The sequence below is a fragment of the Danaus plexippus genome, chromosome 15, assembly GCF_018135715.1.
Source record: "Danaus plexippus chromosome 15, MEX_DaPlex, whole genome shotgun sequence".
Lineage (NCBI taxonomy): Eukaryota > Metazoa > Arthropoda > Insecta > Lepidoptera > Nymphalidae > Danaus > Danaus plexippus.
In genome coordinates this window covers 4,918,568-4,937,334 of record NC_083547.1, presented here as the reverse complement: position 1 = coordinate 4,937,334, position 18,767 = coordinate 4,918,568, and the positions used below count along the sequence as shown (strand labels likewise).

At 37.3% G+C, this 18,767-nt stretch overlaps 4 protein-coding genes across 5 annotated transcripts; 2 read left to right on the top strand and 2 right to left on the bottom strand.

The window, feature by feature from the left end:
- The first annotated feature begins 755 nt into the window (after window positions 1–755).
- Window positions 756–3,942, top strand: LOC116766450 (anaphase-promoting complex subunit 4). 2 transcript variants are annotated; one of them, XM_032656292.2, is made up of 7 exons: window positions 756–945; window positions 1,029–1,161; window positions 1,255–1,358; window positions 1,475–1,666; window positions 1,736–2,276; window positions 2,463–2,662; window positions 2,737–3,942. In XM_032656292.2, the coding sequence occupies exons 2-7, from the start codon at window positions 1,053–1,055 to the stop codon at window positions 3,940–3,942; spliced, it is 2,352 nt and encodes a 783-aa protein (XP_032512183.2). In that variant the 5' UTR covers window positions 756–945; window positions 1,029–1,052. The 2 variants fall into 2 exon arrangements, with proteins under 2 accessions (XP_032512183.2, XP_032512182.2); XM_032656291.2 differs by having other exon boundaries at window positions 756–1,161.
- Window positions 3,943–3,956: 14 nt separating this feature from the next.
- Window positions 3,957–5,376, bottom strand: LOC116766504 (immunoglobulin superfamily member 10-like). The gene is made up of 3 exons (XM_061522998.1): window positions 5,154–5,376; window positions 4,511–4,745; window positions 3,957–4,401 (listed from the first exon to the last, which is right to left on the bottom strand). Exons 1-3 carry the CDS (start codon window positions 5,367–5,369, stop codon window positions 4,205–4,207), a joined length of 648 nt encoding a protein of 215 aa, XP_061378982.1. The 5' UTR covers window positions 5,370–5,376; the 3' UTR covers window positions 3,957–4,204.
- Window positions 5,377–5,565: 189 nt separating this feature from the next.
- LOC116766503 (transmembrane protein 60) lies at window positions 5,566–5,973 on the bottom strand. Its single transcript, XM_032656380.2, has one exon. It carries the CDS (start codon window positions 5,971–5,973, stop codon window positions 5,566–5,568), a length of 408 nt encoding a protein of 135 aa, XP_032512271.1.
- A 9,530-nt stretch (window positions 5,974–15,503) lies between these two features.
- On the top strand, window positions 15,504–18,634 carry LOC116766468 (probable dolichyl pyrophosphate Glc1Man9GlcNAc2 alpha-1,3-glucosyltransferase). The gene is made up of 8 exons (XM_032656315.2): window positions 15,504–15,716; window positions 15,789–16,061; window positions 16,149–16,296; window positions 16,372–16,614; window positions 16,743–16,848; window positions 16,915–17,113; window positions 17,433–17,519; window positions 18,086–18,634. The coding sequence occupies exons 1-8, from the start codon at window positions 15,658–15,660 to the stop codon at window positions 18,561–18,563; spliced, it is 1,593 nt and encodes a 530-aa protein (XP_032512206.2). The 5' UTR covers window positions 15,504–15,657; the 3' UTR covers window positions 18,564–18,634.
- Window positions 18,635–18,767: the final 133 nt, after the last annotated feature.

Genomic DNA, 18,767 nt, shown 5'->3' with positions numbered 1-18,767 from the left:
TCTTGTAGGGAAAGTCTGTATATGTGTTTTGTATAATATAATTGTAAAAAATATATCTATGTTGTGTCAGTGGAGAATGGGTTATAAATCATTGTAATAGATTTTTTTTATTGACAATTATATCAATTTGTCCATCTTAAGTAACCCTATAAATAACATTGACAACGAAAAACTAAAATTACTTTTAATCATGTACTGATTCATATTTTTAATTGGTCCCGAGATTATTAAGGAATAATTTTTATTAGTAACTCAACTTGTTTTAACACATGAATTAAAATACAAATGAAAAACTAATATGAAATTTCTGATTACGACACGAACTCAATATTCCAGACATGGCTGGTTCACATACCGCTCGTGTTGATGAATTTTTAATAATATAATTTATTCGAATTTTTATTTCTGAGTCTGCTATTTCTGATTGAATTTATCCAAAGACAAAATTAATATCCACTTATAATTATATATCATACATGTAGGTGATGGGAAGTTATTACATTGGCTTTTTACTGTATTATAGTTTATAAAAGAACTTGGCAGTTATTGAAACTTATTAAAATAAAATGCATTTTATTCAACCAAATTCTATGCATTATTATTTACTTGTTTTAAATGGTATGGCAACATATTATACAATAACAATTTAAAGCTCAAAAGGACTCGTATCCAGAGCCGTAAAAACATTTACAAAAAATAACAAATTGAAGTTGACTGTTGAATGAATGTGACAATCTTGAATTCTGTCAATTCGATTTACGGTTAAAATAACTTTAAAAATAATTATAGTACCTAGTATGTAATATATTTATTTTCTATTAAATAAATATAAGAATGCCAAAATCTTTATAAGATTTAAATTAGGGTATATGAAAAGATAGAAAAATAAAAATGAAATGAAGTTCTTTAGTTGAATATTTAAGATTATAAAATTTCTTTTGACTTGTGACTTGTAAACATTGATTTATATTTAAAAATTAAATACTTGTTTTGTGAGCTAAGTGATACATGAGCTTTTTTTTGCCCAGTTACTAAATAAAAATATTAACAAAATGTTTCACTGTGGCATGAGACAAATGGAAGAGAAACATGTTGCAAATAAGGTGGATCTTATGGTTTGGAGTAATCGGCTTGATTTATTAGCACTAAGCAATTTCAAAGGTATCTATTATAATGGAAAAATTGCGGTATATATGTAACTTTAAATTACAGAATGTTATTATTATTTTTTTCTAAAAATATAATATGTTATAGGTGAAGTACAAGTGCATAGACTTCACTGGCAAAAAGTTTGGAATTTGCCACCACCCAAAGATGGTGTAACAGTACAAGCAATGGCTTGGAGGCCTGATGGCAAGGTACAATTGTAGAATTACTAATTATAGCAACTTTCCTATGTATTGTTTTACTACTCAAGATTTTTAATTTTTCTTATTGACAAGTGTTTAAATTATAATATATACATGTATTTCAGGCATTGGCTATTGGATATAGTTCAGGTACTGTGTGCATAGTGGATATTGAAGACAAGGAGATTATAGACAAATATGACTTTGCTTGTGAGATGACGGAAGAATTGTATTCATCCAACGATTATGGGATCCCTTGTATTTCATGGACAGTAAAAAGTGGAACTCTGGAGAGTGCTTTAGAGTACAATTTATATGTAAGTATATCTTGATTAATATTTATGGTATGGTTTTGTTTTGTCTATTTAGTAACTTAAATGTTTAAGGATGATGCTTCAATATTTTTACTGAAAGCCCCATCACCAAGTACAAGTTATAAAAGTCAAGTTCCAGAAGACACAACAAAAAGTCTAAAAGAGTCTGTAGACAACACACAGTTGAGCATGCTTATGATAGCATTTGGTAGTGGTAGCATATATTTAAGTGTTTTTGGAAGATATCCATATGGAATTATACACTTATCTCAAATCACAAAAGACGAATGTGGTGAATACAAGATACTGGATATAAAATTATCAGATGATTTTAGTGTTATGCAAGTTTTATATTTGGAGAAAACATCTAATAACATTTATTTATCTGTTGTGAATACAAGCGTTTTGTCTGGTTTTGCTGAAGAAATGTTTGTAGTAGCAACTAGGCATGGCCAGATTGTGGAGCTATTGTCACATCTGGACCAAACTATGGTTTCTATAACGGAAGCTTGGGAGCACATTTTGTTAGAGATGGACACTAAAATGGCCTATTATGCTTCATCTGTTCCTGAAGGTGGGGTATCAGCGGATTTACTGGAATTGCTTATGTTAGGTAAGTTATTTGTGTTAATTTTAAATAAAAATTCGTCCCAGAATTGTTCAACACTAATTTTACCAACATATGGTTAAGTCGACCAAAGTTAGACCACACAATTTTTAGACAAAACTAATATTAACTTCCCTATATTATTATGGTTTATTGTATACCTTGGTTTTTAATATTATTTTATAATTACAGGTGTACCTTCAGATGAATTGGAATTATTTTTGCTTCAAGAGCTAACTGCCAAAGGGCTTAAAAAATTCGGGAATTCCGTAGAATTAAGTTATTCTACTATACAAAAACTAGTTCTAAAACAGTTAAATATTGTTGGACAGAGTTTAACATACCATCTATCAGAGTTAAGAGGTTTGACAAGAGTACCAGACAGATACAAGGTAGATTAATAACTTGTACATTGAATCATATTTTATAACTTTCATGTGTTAAAAATCATATAAATTTCTTTAAGGTCCTGGGTCTGGAGGAAAAAATGGTTACAGAGGCAATAAAGGCGTCTTGTGCATTTTTAAATAAATGCTTAGAATTGCAGCAAGTTATTGATGTATCAATGCGTAATTATAAAGCTTTCTTCAGATGGCTCTTTGTGGTTATTGTGCGGTTGCTGGACGAACAAACTTCAAGCGAAATTGTCAAAATAACTCAACAAGAACTCACACATATAGCAGAATTCCTCTATAACTTTGATAATGTACAAGTAGAGGGAAGTGAACATTCGTCAGAGAAACCTGTTAAATTTAACTTAGAAAGGCTAGGCCAGTACTTATTGGATCAAGACTTAACTATTCTCCCAGATGATGAAGACAATCCTTGGCATAAATTCCTTAGAGAAAATTCATGTCTGCTCAAAGATAATGACACAATATTTCCTATGATGGATTTTAAGAAGTTCTCACTTGTACAACAACAACATTATTTAAAAAATGCTGTAAGAAAAATATTTAATGTCAAAGACAAGGATGTTGGGAAATATTTTTCTATTCTATATAATCTCAAATGCTTTGATAATCCAAATAATGTGTCTAGCGAACAGTTTAAAGTGTCCCAAATGTTTGATTCCAGCGAGGAAAGGTTTTTAACAGCATTTATTGATACAGAAAATTCTACCGAAGCAATATGTTTTATGGCTGTTAGTATAAAAGAGAAAGTTTGCAGTTCTATCGCCAGTAAATTCTTCTTCACTTCATGTCTACTTAATGACAGTGATTATGTGCAAGACAAAAAGTTACAGATTTTAGATTTGCAATTTTATTCTTCTGAATATTTATCAGTTCTAGTTAAACATCCAAGCATAAACGATAGCTCAATATTTATACAAGTGCCAATTAAAATAATCATAGAAAATTCCAGTGAATTCAATATAAAAACGAAATCATTGGTTTTCAATGAAAAAATACTGAAAGTGAATTTATCTCCACTCATTGAATCTGGAGTCTTCAAGGTTCTAGAAAAGATGGATGGTTTTCGCATAGCAGTTTCGGGTAATAGAAAAGTTGCTGTTGTTTTATCAAAAAGTCATAGGAAAGTGAGAGTTTTTGAAATGGAAATAGACGGGGAAGAGGAGGAAGATGAAACTCTCGATACAACTTCATTGTCCCACACAACTCATGATAGTGTCAACAGAAGCACTGAACATCAGGAAGACATTATATTTTAGTCATAAATAAACTGTTATTACAAAAAAATATTTTATTTCACATATACTTAAGTACAAAAGCTCTAAATATTTTATAAATCTGACCATTATATTCTAATAACACATTTGTTAGAAGTTATTTTAATTGTCTAGAATACAAGACAGTACTACTTACAACTACACCTACATTATTTAACTACACTTATCTATATTATAATATTTAAACTCAAAAGCTTTTCATAAATAAATAATTGAATGCCAGCATTTCATTACTGTTGCTTTACTAAATTAGGCTAGCACTTGGTGATTTTATTTGAATGTTTTCAAAGACTGAATTAAAATCTGTATCTAAACCTTGATTATCAATACCATATAAGAGATGTTCTGATGATGGGTTCCTGCTTGGTCCAGGGACTGGTTGACTTATAGCTGTTGTAGTTTTGTTATAAATTTCATCACCTTCCTCCTCATCTTCTTCCACTGTTAAAAACATATTATTTGAAAACTTATATAGGATATATACATATATTATTGGATATATATGTATATGTATGTATATATATAATATATTAATTGCAAACTGCACTACCTGGTACAACGGTGCGTCCATCATACTTGTTCCATTCCTTCCTTAGTCTGCTGTAAATAACTGCGCATACAATTAATACGAGAATAGACATAATTATGGCCGTCAACTTTATAGCATCCATTGTAGTGAAAGAAGAACCCTTGACTATCATTTCGACTTCTCCCACTGTGATGCCAGAGCCATCTAGGTTTTTAGACACACATTTGTAATATCCAGACTCGGTAGGTGACACACTCTGGAAAACATATACATACTTACACATTATAAAACAAAATTGCATAAAAATTTCTGTTAAACCATCTTGTGGTGAATTATTGTTACATATAGATAATTAATGGAGAGAAAGAGATTTCTTGAATTATAGGATGTATGGAAAGTATGTATTTAATGAATTAAAAAATAAGCAGTTGGTCTATGACCTACGTAATAGGAAGTTCACAGTCATCTCAGGGTACTGTAGGAGAAGCTCCAGCTATGTTTCAACTTACTAAGAATTTTCATTAATAAGTGAAAGTATGACAAGTAATAAATGTGAATGTGGTACTTCTGGCACAAATATAGAAACCAAAACAGACACCGAATGTCTCCGAAATGGTCATTAATTATTTAAGCTTTAACACATTCAAATAATCACAATACTCACATCAATATGCAATTTTCCTGATAAAACTTCATATTTATATTTTCTCTCGTCATAATCATTCCCTGGTCCAATAACTTTGTTCTTGTCAAATAGCCAGAACATAAAATTATGGTTATAGTCATTGCTGTCACAATTCAGGACCACTGTTGTCCCAGCGGGTACTTCTGTGACCACACTGCTTCTGATATCACCAACATTTTCAATTATAGATGGCATTTTCTAGCACAAATTCCACTGCCCTTGACTATTGCAATAATTATATCACCTATGATGCTATTCCTTTCAGCAATACTATGCAAATGTACTGACAATGTCAATGGAATTGTGCCAAGTTTAAATATATCCCCGTCACATGTGTACTTTAAAATACTTAATTTTAATATTAGATAAAATGGCTTCTATTCAAAATGTTTTAGTACCTACTACTCCTACTTGAATGTTTAATTAGATGCATAAACACTTCTACACAGAGAACTGGTAGCAACATCCATATAGGGGTCATTACAACATATATCGGTAGGTAACCACTAGTAAACTCTAATTTTATACAAATTATTATTTGAGCAGCCATCTTAAGTCCTATGGCTGCTATATACCACACATTTTTGTTGATAGTACTTCTGAACCTCTCAATTCCATTTCGACAGTGTGACACCATATGAAATAATACATATATCAGTAATATACTATCATACACCCACATGGGTATAAATACTATAAACCAATTCCAGTGCGTTCTAGATTCTAATCTTAGGCATAGAAGAATTAAAAATACTAAAAAGATAAACCATGTAAACAAGGCTCTGTGTAGGATAGCCATTGTAAAATGACTATTATTATATACACTATTAATGTAAACCGAAACTCCAAATTTCTCTGTATCTTCAATATATTGTACTATAATCAATTTTATTAAATTGATTATGCCAGGCTGACACTGTTTACAAAGATTAAGTTATCCGGAACCACTTTAAAATCATTTAACGATCCTTGATCCATGCATTACTTTATAGTGATCACAAAAATAATATCAATAATGTTTTCCGGTTACAAAAACGAAAAATAAATATGTATCATATCTAAACAGCCCGTTGTAGAATTGTAATTGATATTTGACATATGACAAATGACACCTTTAGGTAAAGTGACAACAAGTAAAATTAATACCTATTTCTCCGGATGAATACCACAAATTAACATCTCATTTAGGTAAATATTTTTCGGTAAAAAACATAAACTCAGATAAAAGACAAAATAAGATTGAATTCATTAAATCTTTCGTTGGGAAACTACCTACATAAATTATTAGCAAAAAATTTGCATTATGTTTCTAAATTGTCTTTATAAATTACATGCAGAACATTAATCTTTGCAACATTTATCAACGGTTGGCTAAATGAAGTTGACCTTTTTCGTTGTTATCTAATAAAATTTGATAAAATATAGGTTGATTGATAATGTAAGAGGTATATTTTATAAAAATAATAAGATCTGGAGATAAATTATGATATTTGTTTCAAATACAAGTCAGAGTAGCTAAAGTAGATACAATTTCGGTAATTTTACAAAATTATGGGATTGAGCCCTAACAAGGGATTAGTCTTTTACACCAAACCGCAGATTTAGTAAAGAACTAAAATGTTAAAATGGTTCCTGATAACAAATATTATTATTGTTCATTCTATTTAAAATAAGAGATAATATATTAGGTATAAACAAATTATTTCGGGAGTTTTGGTTGACACAGGTTTGAGGGAACGTTCGGCGTCGGGACGTGACGACCCCATCGCCCACCGGCTTTTCCGGTGCAGTCAGTCACGGGGAGGGGGATCTTGACCTCGTTTTGGGGTCTTGGTCCGGGCTGGGGGAACAGCCCATAGAATGAAAGGCTTGTGAATGTGTGATGGATGAATGGTGATGGATGGGCTTATACGGCCCCTAATCTTTGGTTCTGGTGCCCGGCCTTGGGATGCATGGAGAGCAGGCGGCTCGTCCCAAGGGCACCAGGTCTGGCCCTACCTCAAAGGGTCAAAACAAAATGGAAAGTCGTATTGTCAAAAATAGTCCCCGGGTGGGTCCCGGCATTAATGCTGGGGAATCCCACACTCCCGCTTCGGCGGGGGATCGGCCTGCGTATACGGGGGGTGCCAACAGTGCGATGGGAGGAGAGGTTACGGAAACCTACGAACTTGGCAATGTTTTAACGGATTCTGATCTGCATAACGATTCGGCTTTGACGAGTAGGCCGGGCTCGGTGCACCTTACCGCGTCGAGACCGGACTTACAAACTGATGAGGAGGACCTCGCTAGCGTTCAACTCGAACGCGAGGTGAGGCTTGGGGCTGCGACACGCATACCACGCGTACTGCTCACGCGGCTACCAACCGGATTTGACAGGGAGAGAGACAGCGATGATGACCTCTCCGACTCCTCGGTCTACAGTGTTATGTCACTGGAGTCCGGGGAGTCCAACACCGGAACGGAGAAACCTCGCAAGAGGAAACCAGATGACGACGGGGTGCCCGCCCTCAGCAAGGGGGCGGCACCCACTCCTAAGAAGGGACGCAGCCGGCCGCCAATGCCCGGCCAGTACATCGGCCTAGCAAAGGCCCAGGCCGAATACAAGAAGGCGAAAGAGGAGGCCTTACGACTCCAGGCTGAGAAGGACGTGGCTGAGATCGTGAGACGGGCTCAGGAGAGGCGCCAATCAAAGAGCGCAAGCCCCGTCCCTGCTCCTATAAGAAAAGAGGACGCGTCAGACCAGACCTCCGCTGCTCTGACAGATGGTGTAGAGGCCTCGTTGGAGGCCATAGTCTTGGTCGCCACGAGGTCGAAAAACCTCAAGGGGACCTTCACGCGATGCCTAAAAGAGGCGGTAGCCAACATAAGGGTGGCCGTCTCGGAGATGAGAGGGCGCACCATGTCGGAAGAGATGGCGAGGCTGGAGGCCCAAAATGCGCGACTCCTCGCACAGGTGGCGGAACTGCGCCGAGAGATGGAGGAGTTGCGCCGACAGGCCTATCGCCCGGGCGAGAAAGACATGCGCCAGCTCGTAGAGGAGGTGTCGCGGAGTAGTCTTGAGTCTTTCGGAACTGTTCTGAATGCACGACTGGCCGGGCTCGAGGACCGCCTTCTGCCGGTGCCTCGACTGCGCTTACCCCTGGCGGCGGAGAGGATCGATTCGTCGCCAGTTGAGGGATCGAAGTCGAAGAGGAAGAGCTCAAAGCCCCAAAAGGCAACAGCTCGCCCGACCTACGCAGATGTGGCGGCGGACATACCGAGCTCCGCTGCCGTCACAACGACACCGCCTGCGCTAGCCGACAAGAGGCGAAAATCGAAGCGGCCATCTATGGCCGCTCAAGAGGCGGCGCAGAGGAAAGAAGGGGCTACTGAAAGTGCCTCTTCCGCCGAGGGCCTTCACACTACAGTTGGGCCACAAAAGGCGGCGGACAAGAAGAAGAAGGGGGTGGCTACTCCAGCTAAAGCCACCCCGAAGAAGAAGAAGAAAAAGAGGAAGAGGAAGGTGAAGCTCCGTTCACCGACCACCGCGGCAGTCACGCTCACCTTAGCAGCGGACGCCGCGGAGAAGGGGGTGACATACGTCGGCTTGCTGACGCAGGCTAAGGCGGCGATCGACCTGGGGGAACTCGGCATCCCCAGGCTCGGTTTCCGATTAGCCGAAACTGGTGCGCGCGTCCTCACCATCGACGGTGAGGGAGCGCAGGAAAAGGCGGACGCCTTCGCTGAGCGGCTGAGGTCCGTCCTGCCCTCAGACGTAGTGAAAGTCGCCCGCCCGGTTCGGAGTGCGGAGATCCGCATCGCCGGGCTGGACGAATCCGTAGCGACCGCCGACGTCATCCAAGCGGTCGCAAAGGAAGGAGGGTGCTCGGTCGGGGACATTCGGGCGGGTAAACTGGTGGTCGGGCCACGGGGCGATGCGTCCGTATGGATGCGCGTCCCGGTCGCAGCCGCCAAGAAGCTCACCAGCTCCGGGCGGCTGATGGTCGGCTGGGTGTCGGCGAGGGTGGTGCTGCTGGCCGCGAGGCCTAGGCGCTGCTTCCGCTGTTTTGACACCGGCCACGTGGCGGCGAAGTGCCAGCACCCGGAGGACCGTAGCCGGAGATGTTTCCGGTGCGGGACTTCGGGTCACAAGGCGGCTGAGTGCGAGGCAGCGCCAAACTGCTTCGTGTGCGAGGCTGCCGGCAAAACAGAGAGGGCACACGTGCTGGGGGCAAGCGGCTGCGTTGCAAGGCCGTCTCTCCCCGGCACGACAGCCGAATCGAGAAGGGCGCCAAGGAAGGCCCGGACTAAAAAGCCCAAGGCCAATGGCGGAGGAGGAGCGGTTCCCGCCCCGCCTGCCATGGAATTGGACGCCTAGCCCGTGGGCGGCGATCGGGGATCGCCGCTCACATCAAGAGGGCCCGAGAAGCAAGCTCCCCAATGTCCGGAGAGCTCTCGGAGTGGCAAGCGGCGGCATGTCACCAAGCCGCCGCACTGGGCAGAGCCAAGCCCGGACGAAGCCGGGAGAGGCAAGCGCTGCGGGGTCGTGGTAGTTAAACAGTTCCCACGTCCCCCGCGATAGCGCAGGAGAGGACATCGGGGGGTTTTAGTGGGTAAGAATCCCACATGCCCCGGTCGCGTCCCCCACGCGGCCGGAAGTCTTACGAAGATTTCCCCCCGTCAACAAAAAAAAAAAAAAAAAAAAGGTTTGAGGGAACGTTGGTGTTGTTAATTCACCATTTTTCTCTATTTTCGCGTGTTGCCTTAAGTCAGAATAGTGTTTAGTTTTAGTTTGTGTGTATCATTATCAGGTAGTTATAGTGGTTGGTTGTTTTACTAACCTATTGCATCCTTTTTGTAAGTACTTATCTGTTTTGTATTTGTAAATTTGTATATCTACAGTGTATAAAACGGATGGTGACCCTCCCCCGTTACCTCCTGATCCCAGTGATCTTAAGAATATTAATTTACAATTATCCTCTTATACCAACCTGGAAACTCAAAACGTATCACGCAAGCGTCATGGTGATGAGGATTCTTTAACTCCTTTAACTGGACCTAAAAAACGGTCATTAATCCTTCCCTATCCTCTCCGTCAATCCAGTCATTGTTTATTCATCCTTCTCTTCTTAATGGTTATTCTTCTTAGAATGACACTGATAAGGGCCCTTACATTGTACATGTCTCACGGGAAATTTAAGACCCTGTATCCCCCATCTCTATTAAACCCATTACCTTTGGTAAATTTTTATACAATCACAAAATCAATGGTATTGTAAAAGATGGCGTTAAAAGTGCTGACCGCAACAGAATTTCGGTACAAGTTTCATCGGCTCAAGCAACTAAGTTTTTCTTACCTAAGATTTACGTAAATATAAGGCCTATATACCTACATATAACGTTACACGAATGGGTCTAGTCAGGGGTGTCCCTGTAGACCTGTCAATGGACGAATTTGAGTCACTGAATCCACTCCCAGATGGTTGTGGTATTGTCCTGAAAGCGAAAAGGCTGAATCGCAAACAGGTGTCTTTGAAGGGTGTTTCCACTTGAATTCCCACTCAGTTAGTAGTTTTGACATTTAAAGGGCAGATGCTCCCTATAAATATAATATAAATATTTCCGTTCTCAGTATGCCTTCCGGTTGAGACATACAAATTCCCTACCATTCAGTGCCTCAACTGTTGCAGATTTAGCCATATTAAAAATAAATGTCAGTCTAAGCCTAGATGTTTTAAGTGTTCTAGAGGCCACTCAGGTGAAAGTTGCAATGTTAATATTGAGAATGCAAAAATCTTACATTGCAATGGTGTGCATTTTGCCAATGAAGGTTGTTATGTCTCAAGAAAATATTTTCACCCTGTTTTGTCTCATCCCTTTTTGCTCTTTAGACATTGTCTTCCCCTCCTTTTTTATCTTCCTCTGATAATAGCATTTCCCCTGTTTCCCCTTCTTCATCCAAATCATATCGCAAAACTACTTTCAGAGCTCCTCGTTCTCATGCTTTATCTCCAATAGGATATGACAAACTGGCCCACCAGGCTGTTATTGGTAACATTCCTACTCCTTCTGGAAATGGTGTAGCTCTTAATAATGGAGATTAAAAAAAATTGTCTCCATCTGAATCTTTATTACTCCAACTCTCCTCTGTTAGTCTGTCCTTGATTACATCTAGTAATTCCCCTTTACCGTCCAACGTTGCACACAATCTTACCACACTATTTAATTTCATTAATAATGCTAACTCAACTTCTTCAATGGAACTGAAAAAGCATTCATCACAAAAAAGTTGAACTGCTCTCCCTTTTCTCTTCTTACAAACCTACCATTGCTGTTATCTCAGAGACAGGGTTGAGCCCTGGCTCTCGGTTTCGGGTCCCAGGATATTCCTGTTTACGGGATGACAGAATGCATGGAGGGTATGCTGGCTATGCCATTCTTATTCGTCACTCACTACCATATCTTCCTATTACCCTTCCTCCCCATAGTCAAGAGTTCAATGTTATAGCTGTAAGAGCTCTAGATATGTCCATTGTTTCTATATACATTCCCCATCCGAACACCTCTCTTTTTTCAAAAACTCTTCAATATTTACTCCACTTCCCAGTCCTGTTCTGATTATGGGAGTTTTTAAAATTCGTCACATTATGTGGGGATGTTACTACAATGATATTTTTGGTCCGCATTTCATGGACCATGTTGATGATGCTAACCACTGTATTCTAAATGATGGTTCTCCAACACGTAGAATTTATCCTAATCAAAATCCCAAATCAGTTGTTGATCTTTCTATCTGCTCTCCCTCTCTTGCTTCCCAAATCTCCTGGAATATACTATCTAGTTCATATGGTAGTGATCAGTTCCCAATCTTGATGGGCATTGCCAATTAACCTGTTCCGATATATAAGCCCATCCCCCTTTTCAAATTCAAACTTTCGGCTGCAAACTGGCCTGAATACGCTGATTCGGTTGATAACCTAATTGATAGTCTTCTTGAATTGACTGATAGTAAGGAAGTTTTTTCCTATTATAATCTGTTCCTCGATAGTGTTTTGTCTTCTACGATGTCCCACATTCCAAAAAAAGTGTATCATAGTTCACGCCTGCCTTCACCACCGTGGTGGGACAGGGAATGTACTGATGCTATTTTCGAAAGAGACCAAGTTGAAGAGACGTATAAAAGGGTTATGTCCACACAGAATTTTATTATTTACAAAAAAATTAATGCTTTCATTTAATCAAAAAAATTAATTAAAAAAATTAATAATTAGGAGAATTTTTTCAAAGAAAAAGAAACAGTGTTGGTTCAAGTTTTGTGAGTCCCTTAATCTCCGCTCGTCTCCTTCCCTCGTATGGAAAAGCCTTATGAGATTCCGTAGATCCTTTGATGATAATAATAGATGCTTTAGTGCCGAATGGCTGGAGCATTTTGAGCACAAGCTTGCCTCCCCCCCCTTCTGTTCCTCATAGTAATCTTTTCCCGGTATCTCCTTTGACTATATCTCCAGATAAAATGGACTCTCCTTTCTCTATCTCTGACCTTCATTGCGCACTCAATGGCCTCAAAGATTCAACTCCTGGTGAAGATGGGGTGATCTATTCTTTTTTAACAAACCTTTATATTAAATCCAAAATGTACTTTCTTAAGCTGATTAATCTCATTTTTCTATCTGGCAACATCCCTCCTTCATGGAAATCCCATATTACAGTTCCTATTCTAAAACCTGACAAAAACTTATTGGATCCCATCTCCTATCGTTCTATAGCTTTGGCTTCTTTCCTCTCAAAAGTTCTTGAGCGCCTTCTTAAAAATCGTCTGGACTGGATAGTGAAGAGTAGCAAAAACCTTAGTTTTACACAATTCGGTTTTAGAAAAGGTTTGAGTACTACCGGTAATATCAGCACTTTGATTGCGGACATTCGTCTGGCCTTCTCTAAAAAACAAATACCTTGTGGCTGTATTCCTAGACGTTACCTCTACACGTTACGACAATGTGTCGAGGATGACACATTTCATTTGCAATCTTTTTTCTTATAGATCAATAGTGTACTACTCTTTCCCCCAGACTTGTTTGGAAAGGTCTCTCTCAAGTTTCAGTTCTTAGTACAATCTTATTTAGTATTTATTCCCATGACCTTGAATTATCAATCAATAGTTTTTGTAATGTCCTCCAGTACGCTGATGATATCGTTATCTACCACAGCTCCCCCTCTGTCGAGGATATTTCTCACAGGATCTTTACAGCTCTTCATTATCTAAACTAATGGCTCTCCAATCATTGCTTATCTTTGGCGATTTCCAAATGTCAAACTATTGTCTTCACTAAAAAACGTTTCAATCCTTTTCTCTCCATACCTTGTGAAGATCAACTTATCAAGTTTAGTCTCAGGTCAAATTTTTGGGTCTAGTTCTTGATCAAAAATTATCTGGTGTTCCGCATATTGAGTATGTGACAAAAAAAATGTTAAAAGGATCAAATGTCTTTCGCTGTGTTGTGGGGTTCTCACCCTTACTGTCAAAAAAATTTATATAACGCCATAGTTCGTCGCGTCATGGATTATGGCTTGGCTTGTTTTTGTTGGACCCTCTTTATAAAGCAGCTTCCAAAAATTTTGACAAATAACAATTGAAGTCACGTCAACCAACAATAAACGTTGTGGTGGCCTGGAGGTTAAAGGCCCGCCTCTAATACGTGAGGGCGCGGGTTCGAAACCTGGCAAGTACCAATGTGACCTCTTCTGAGTATTTGTACTTTCTAAGAATATTTAGACACAACTGACAGTCGGTAAAAAAAAACATCGTGAGGAAACCTGGTCTTATAATTTCTAATTATAAGATTGAAATCGCCAACCCGCCTTAAGCCAGCGTGGTGATTAATGCTGTAACCTTCTTCATGTTAGAAGAGGCCTTTACTCAGCAGTGGGCTCTGATAGGCTGATGATGATGATGGTGACAATTGAAGTGCCTAAGAATTATCACAGAGGCAATGAAATCGTCTCATTCGACGGCATTGCAGGTTGAATGTGTTGACGCCCCCCTTAATATTCGTCGCCAGTTCCTCTGCCATAAATTTATCTGTAGAATGCTGCAATTATCTTCTCATCCCCTTCTTAATAGACTGCTCCTTCTTTCCCAGCTTCACAACCCCCTATTATTAGATAGTTACCTTAAATTTGTATATCTTCCCTTCCTGGTTCTATTCTTAATCCCTTATATTTATTCCCGTATAAGTGCCTCATATTTAATCCTTTCGACTTCACAGATCTCGGTTTTATGAAAGGGTCCTCTGTCATTAAAGATAAATTCTCTTCCATATGTTCACAAAACTGGCCTAACCATATTCTTATTTACACAGATGCCTCTAAGACATCCCCGGAAGGATGCTTAGGTGCGGCATGCTGGCTCCCAAAATTTAGAGTTATCTTACAATTTAAATGCCCATCTCAATTCTCAGTATTTTCCGGTGAAGCTATTGCTTTTCTTTAACCTATTCTGTATGTGAAGTCCCACAGCTTAAAACAAATTATCATTCTGACCGACTCCCTAAGCTGTCTTGAAACAGTCAAAACAAAACTTTTTAAAATTTAAGTATAGGTCTACCATCAGTTTAATGATTCGGGAGGCTTTGTATTTAAGTTATCAAATGAGTTTGTTTGTTGCTTTGGCACGGATTCCCAGTTACTCTAGTATCCATGGCAATGAGACAGCGGACCTTTTAGTTATCTCAGTCATTGTGAATGGTTTAACTTCCTATAGTAAAGTCCCAAAAAAAAGACCTATGTTTTTTGGATAAAAGCTATCAAAATTTATCCTGGCATGAATCATGGGCTTCTTCAAATTCTAAAGGAAAAATTTACGGAAATATCCAACTTAATATACCGACTCGACCTTGGTTCTTCTCCCATAAATCTTTCTCTCGATGGATAATTTCCACTCACACGAAGTTCCTAATTGTGACTTCAGTCTAGGCTGTAAAATTTTATTTTATTCAAAAGTTAATCCCGGATCGTGTCTTCTCCATTCTACACGACATTGGCAGAATAAACTTTGCACGTGTTTGCACGGATGAAGGCCATATTTTAAACAAACAAACAAACAAATTATTTCAAAAAGGGATGTCACACATTCGTTCAAAACAGTGGGGGGGGGGGCTAAAAAAAATATAATATATATTATATTAGTGATAAATAAATAATGGTTGTTTAAAGTGTGATTTAAATAACGTATAATAGTAGACATAAAGGTTTATCAATAGCATAAGTTTTCGATTTTAGTAATTAATATAACATTAGTATGTGTATTCTATTTTCTGTCTTTTTCTCTTTGACAGTTGACATTTTTAAGCCTGTTGACTTAATCATAGCTGATTTGTGTGTCGGCATTTTAATTTTTGATTGAAAATCCATACAGTTACTATTAAAAGAAAAGTAATATGATTCTTAGAACAATATATATTAATATCCAATTATTATTTACTTAGCTGTTATAAATATTTTTTTGAAAATGTTTATTGAAATTGCATTTATTGTAACCGCGATAAAGTTCTTTTTTATGCCCTTATAGTGAGTTTGTATTTATAATAAAGTAAAGATATATAGTTAGGTCATGAGTTTATTTCATTTTTAATGTTTTAGTCATTCCACGGATTTTGAAGTTCATAGAAACTGGCTAGCAGTAACACACAATTTATCGTATGATAAGTGGTATTACGATACCACCTCAGAATGGACCCTAGATTATCCTCCATTTTTTGCTTGGTTAGAATATTTTCTGTCTCATATAGCCAAATATTTTGATCCAGAGATGCTAAAAGTAGAAAATATCAATTACAAATCTGATATGACAGTCATGTTTCAAAGATTGTCTGTGATCGCCTTGGACTGTGTATTCATTTATGCTGCAAAGCGGTATGTACTGAAAAAAGTTGGCATATTTTATGATATTGTAGAAGCTAAATCTGTTATATACATATTTTTAAATGTGTTAATTTTTAGTTGTTCAAGTACGATTTCAAATGGTAACCTTCTTGTATACATACTTCTAATAACTAATCCTGGCCTTTTAATGGTTGATCATATACACTTTCAATATAATGGTTTCTTATTTGGAATTTTACTTTTATCAATCGGAAGTATGATAAGGGTAAGTATGTGCATATTAAATGTGTGTAATAAAGCAACAGTATAGATAAATATCACAGTGATATTATTTTTACAGTGTAACTTTATAACCTCGGCTCTTTGGTTTGCCATACTTTTGAACTTCAAACATATATTCCTATATATTGCACCAGTGTATGTGGTGTATTTGCTAAGAGTGTACTGCTTCACAATATCCTCAACCGATGGTGTACCCACTCCCTGGTCAACATTCTCATTTGGTAATCTTATTAAGCTTGGTTTGGCTGTGTTATCTGTGTTTTCTTTATCTTTTGGGCCATTCATTGACCAAATACCACAGGTAGGATACAAATTTTATCTTTTTTATAGTTAAATCTATATATTTAATATGCATTAATTTGGAGTTTAGCAATTTCAAACTCAACTCAAACAATATTTCTCAATATTAACACAGATATTTTCTTTCAGCTCATTTCTAGATTATTTCCATTCAAACGAGGATTATGTCATGCATATTGGGCACCAAATTTTTGGGCTTTATATAACTTTGCAGACAAAGTTTTGCAGCAGCTATGTAGGTATGACTTTAGTTGTATTCACAAATAAAATTATAATATGATAAAAAATATATTTTTTTTAGGTCTAAAATTAGGAATAGAGTTTACGTCACCGGAAGCTTCAATGACTGGAGGTTTAGTGAAGGAGTACAACCATGCCATACTTCCAACAATTACACCGACAATTACATTTATTCTAACTGTATTGTCTATGCTACCAGCTTTGGTAAAGTTATGGCATTTCGGAGCTGATAAGAGATACAGATCTATGAGCTTTGTTAGGTGTGTAATTTAATATATTCATAGTAAAAACTATAAGTATGTATATTATGAATGTTATGTTACATCAATGGGATAGTTGCCAGAACAATAATGTTTGAACACAGTAATGTGGTCACCCATGCGACTGATGGCCATAGAAATGTTGCCAACTTAATTGGAAACATTAATAGATATTGTTACATATGTATTTTGTTAGTCTATGTTAACAAAACCATTTTAAATTTGTTAAATTCATGATAAATAAATAATTATTATAGAGGTCTCTTAAAGTTAGTTTATTTACTAATTTTGATGGTAAATTAAATTTCAATTGTTTCAGGTGTCTTACAATCTGTGCTACATGTTCCTTTATGTTTGGTTGGCACGTCCATGAGAAGGCTATACTGATGATAATCATTCCTCTTACGTAAGTTAGATATAATGTTACCAAATACTGGTAACATTTCAATACTTCTTATAATAAATGATATTTCTCAGAAGGTATATTGATTTTAAAACTAAGAATAATAGTGTTATTTTTGCTCTGTTATCTAATCGGCATGAAAATAAAAAAGTATACATATATATGATACTATATATATATATGTATATATATATATATGATACTATAACAATGATTCAATATAGGTAATTGTATCAAGCGTGAGTTATTGTAAGCTGCAAATGGTGGGGCAATATGTCTGCATAGTCACACTATATACATACAAACACACATAACTACATACTTCACATATGATAGTACAAACATTCTTTACGAATTGTGACGGTGTAAACTTATACTATAGCAAGGGATGGGGGCATTATATAGTAGACAGACTATCATTATGTTATCACAGATTCAGTTACCGTTGCATTTTTTATTCAAATATCCGACTATTTCTAAACAATTACGGAACTCCACAGCACTCCCGATGTTTACATTTTTTTTTTAAATTTTAATTGATTGTTTAATTATTTTATTTATTGTTACAGATTCCTTTCCGTTCTCGGCCGTGCTGATGCAAAAGCGTACTTATATCTATCGACGTTAGGTCACTATTCGCTATTCCCTCTCCTCTTCCATAAAAATTTGTTACCAATTAAAGTGTTTATGTTATTTACACATTCAGCCCTCGCCTTTCATCATCTCCCGTTAATTTACGAAGTTCCTAAAACAAAATCAAATAAAAGTAGCGGTTTCCAAACGTTGTCGGGACCGGAGAAATGTCTCTCCATGCATTTAAATGGTTTAATAATTATTTTTATTTACGAAAATGTTGTTCATAGCGCCTTAGGTTTGGACAAAACACTGCCCTTCCTACCTCTCATGATAACATCTGTTTATTGCGCTGTAGGAGTTTTTCTATTTTGGATATCCTACTATACCTATTTTCTTACATTTAGTACAAATAAAATACCCACGTTCCCTACCAACACGATGTCTAGATTTACTTTGCAGAAGGATAAGTAATTTATTATGTTATTTAGTTTTTTAAGCGAATTTGTAAAACGAAATATAATTTTTTTAAAAAAAGAATATAATTTTATTGAATTAACCTTAAATCGTTAATTTGAATGCAGTTTAAGTTATATGTCATATTTGCGAACTTAAGTTGAAAGTCTTTGTTGCTAATAATTTACATATGAATAAAACGGTTTGACGTTAAGGCTTACA

Coding starts and splice junctions, on each gene's coding strand:
- LOC116766504 (XM_061522998.1), bottom strand. CDS start 5,369: ATGCCATCTATAATTGAAAATGTTGGTGATATCAGAAGCAGTGTGGTC. Junction 4,746..5,153: donor CAGGAAAATTGCATATTGAT/GTGAGTATTGTG, acceptor TATGTTTTCCAG/AGTGTGTCACCTACCGAGTC. Junction 4,402..4,510: donor TGGACGCACCGTTGTACCAG/GTAGTGCAGTTT, acceptor TGTTTTTAACAG/TGGAAGAAGATGAGGAGGAA.
- LOC116766468 (XM_032656315.2), top strand. CDS start 15,658: ATGTTTATTGAAATTGCATTTATTGTAACCGCGATAAAGTTCTTTTTT. Junction 16,615..16,742: donor TCATTGACCAAATACCACAG/GTAGGATACAAA, acceptor ATTTTCTTTCAG/CTCATTTCTAGATTATTTCC. Junction 16,849..16,914: donor CAAAGTTTTGCAGCAGCTAT/GTAGGTATGACT, acceptor TATTTTTTTTAG/GTCTAAAATTAGGAATAGAG.
- LOC116766450 (XM_032656292.2), top strand. CDS start 1,053: ATGTTTCACTGTGGCATGAGACAAATGGAAGAGAAACATGTTGCAAAT. Junction 1,359..1,474: donor CTTGGAGGCCTGATGGCAAG/GTACAATTGTAG, acceptor CATGTATTTCAG/GCATTGGCTATTGGATATAG. Junction 2,663..2,736: donor GAGTACCAGACAGATACAAG/GTAGATTAATAA, acceptor AATTTCTTTAAG/GTCCTGGGTCTGGAGGAAAA.
- LOC116766503 (XM_032656380.2), bottom strand. CDS start 5,973: ATGGCTATCCTACACAGAGCCTTGTTTACATGGTTTATCTTTTTAGTA.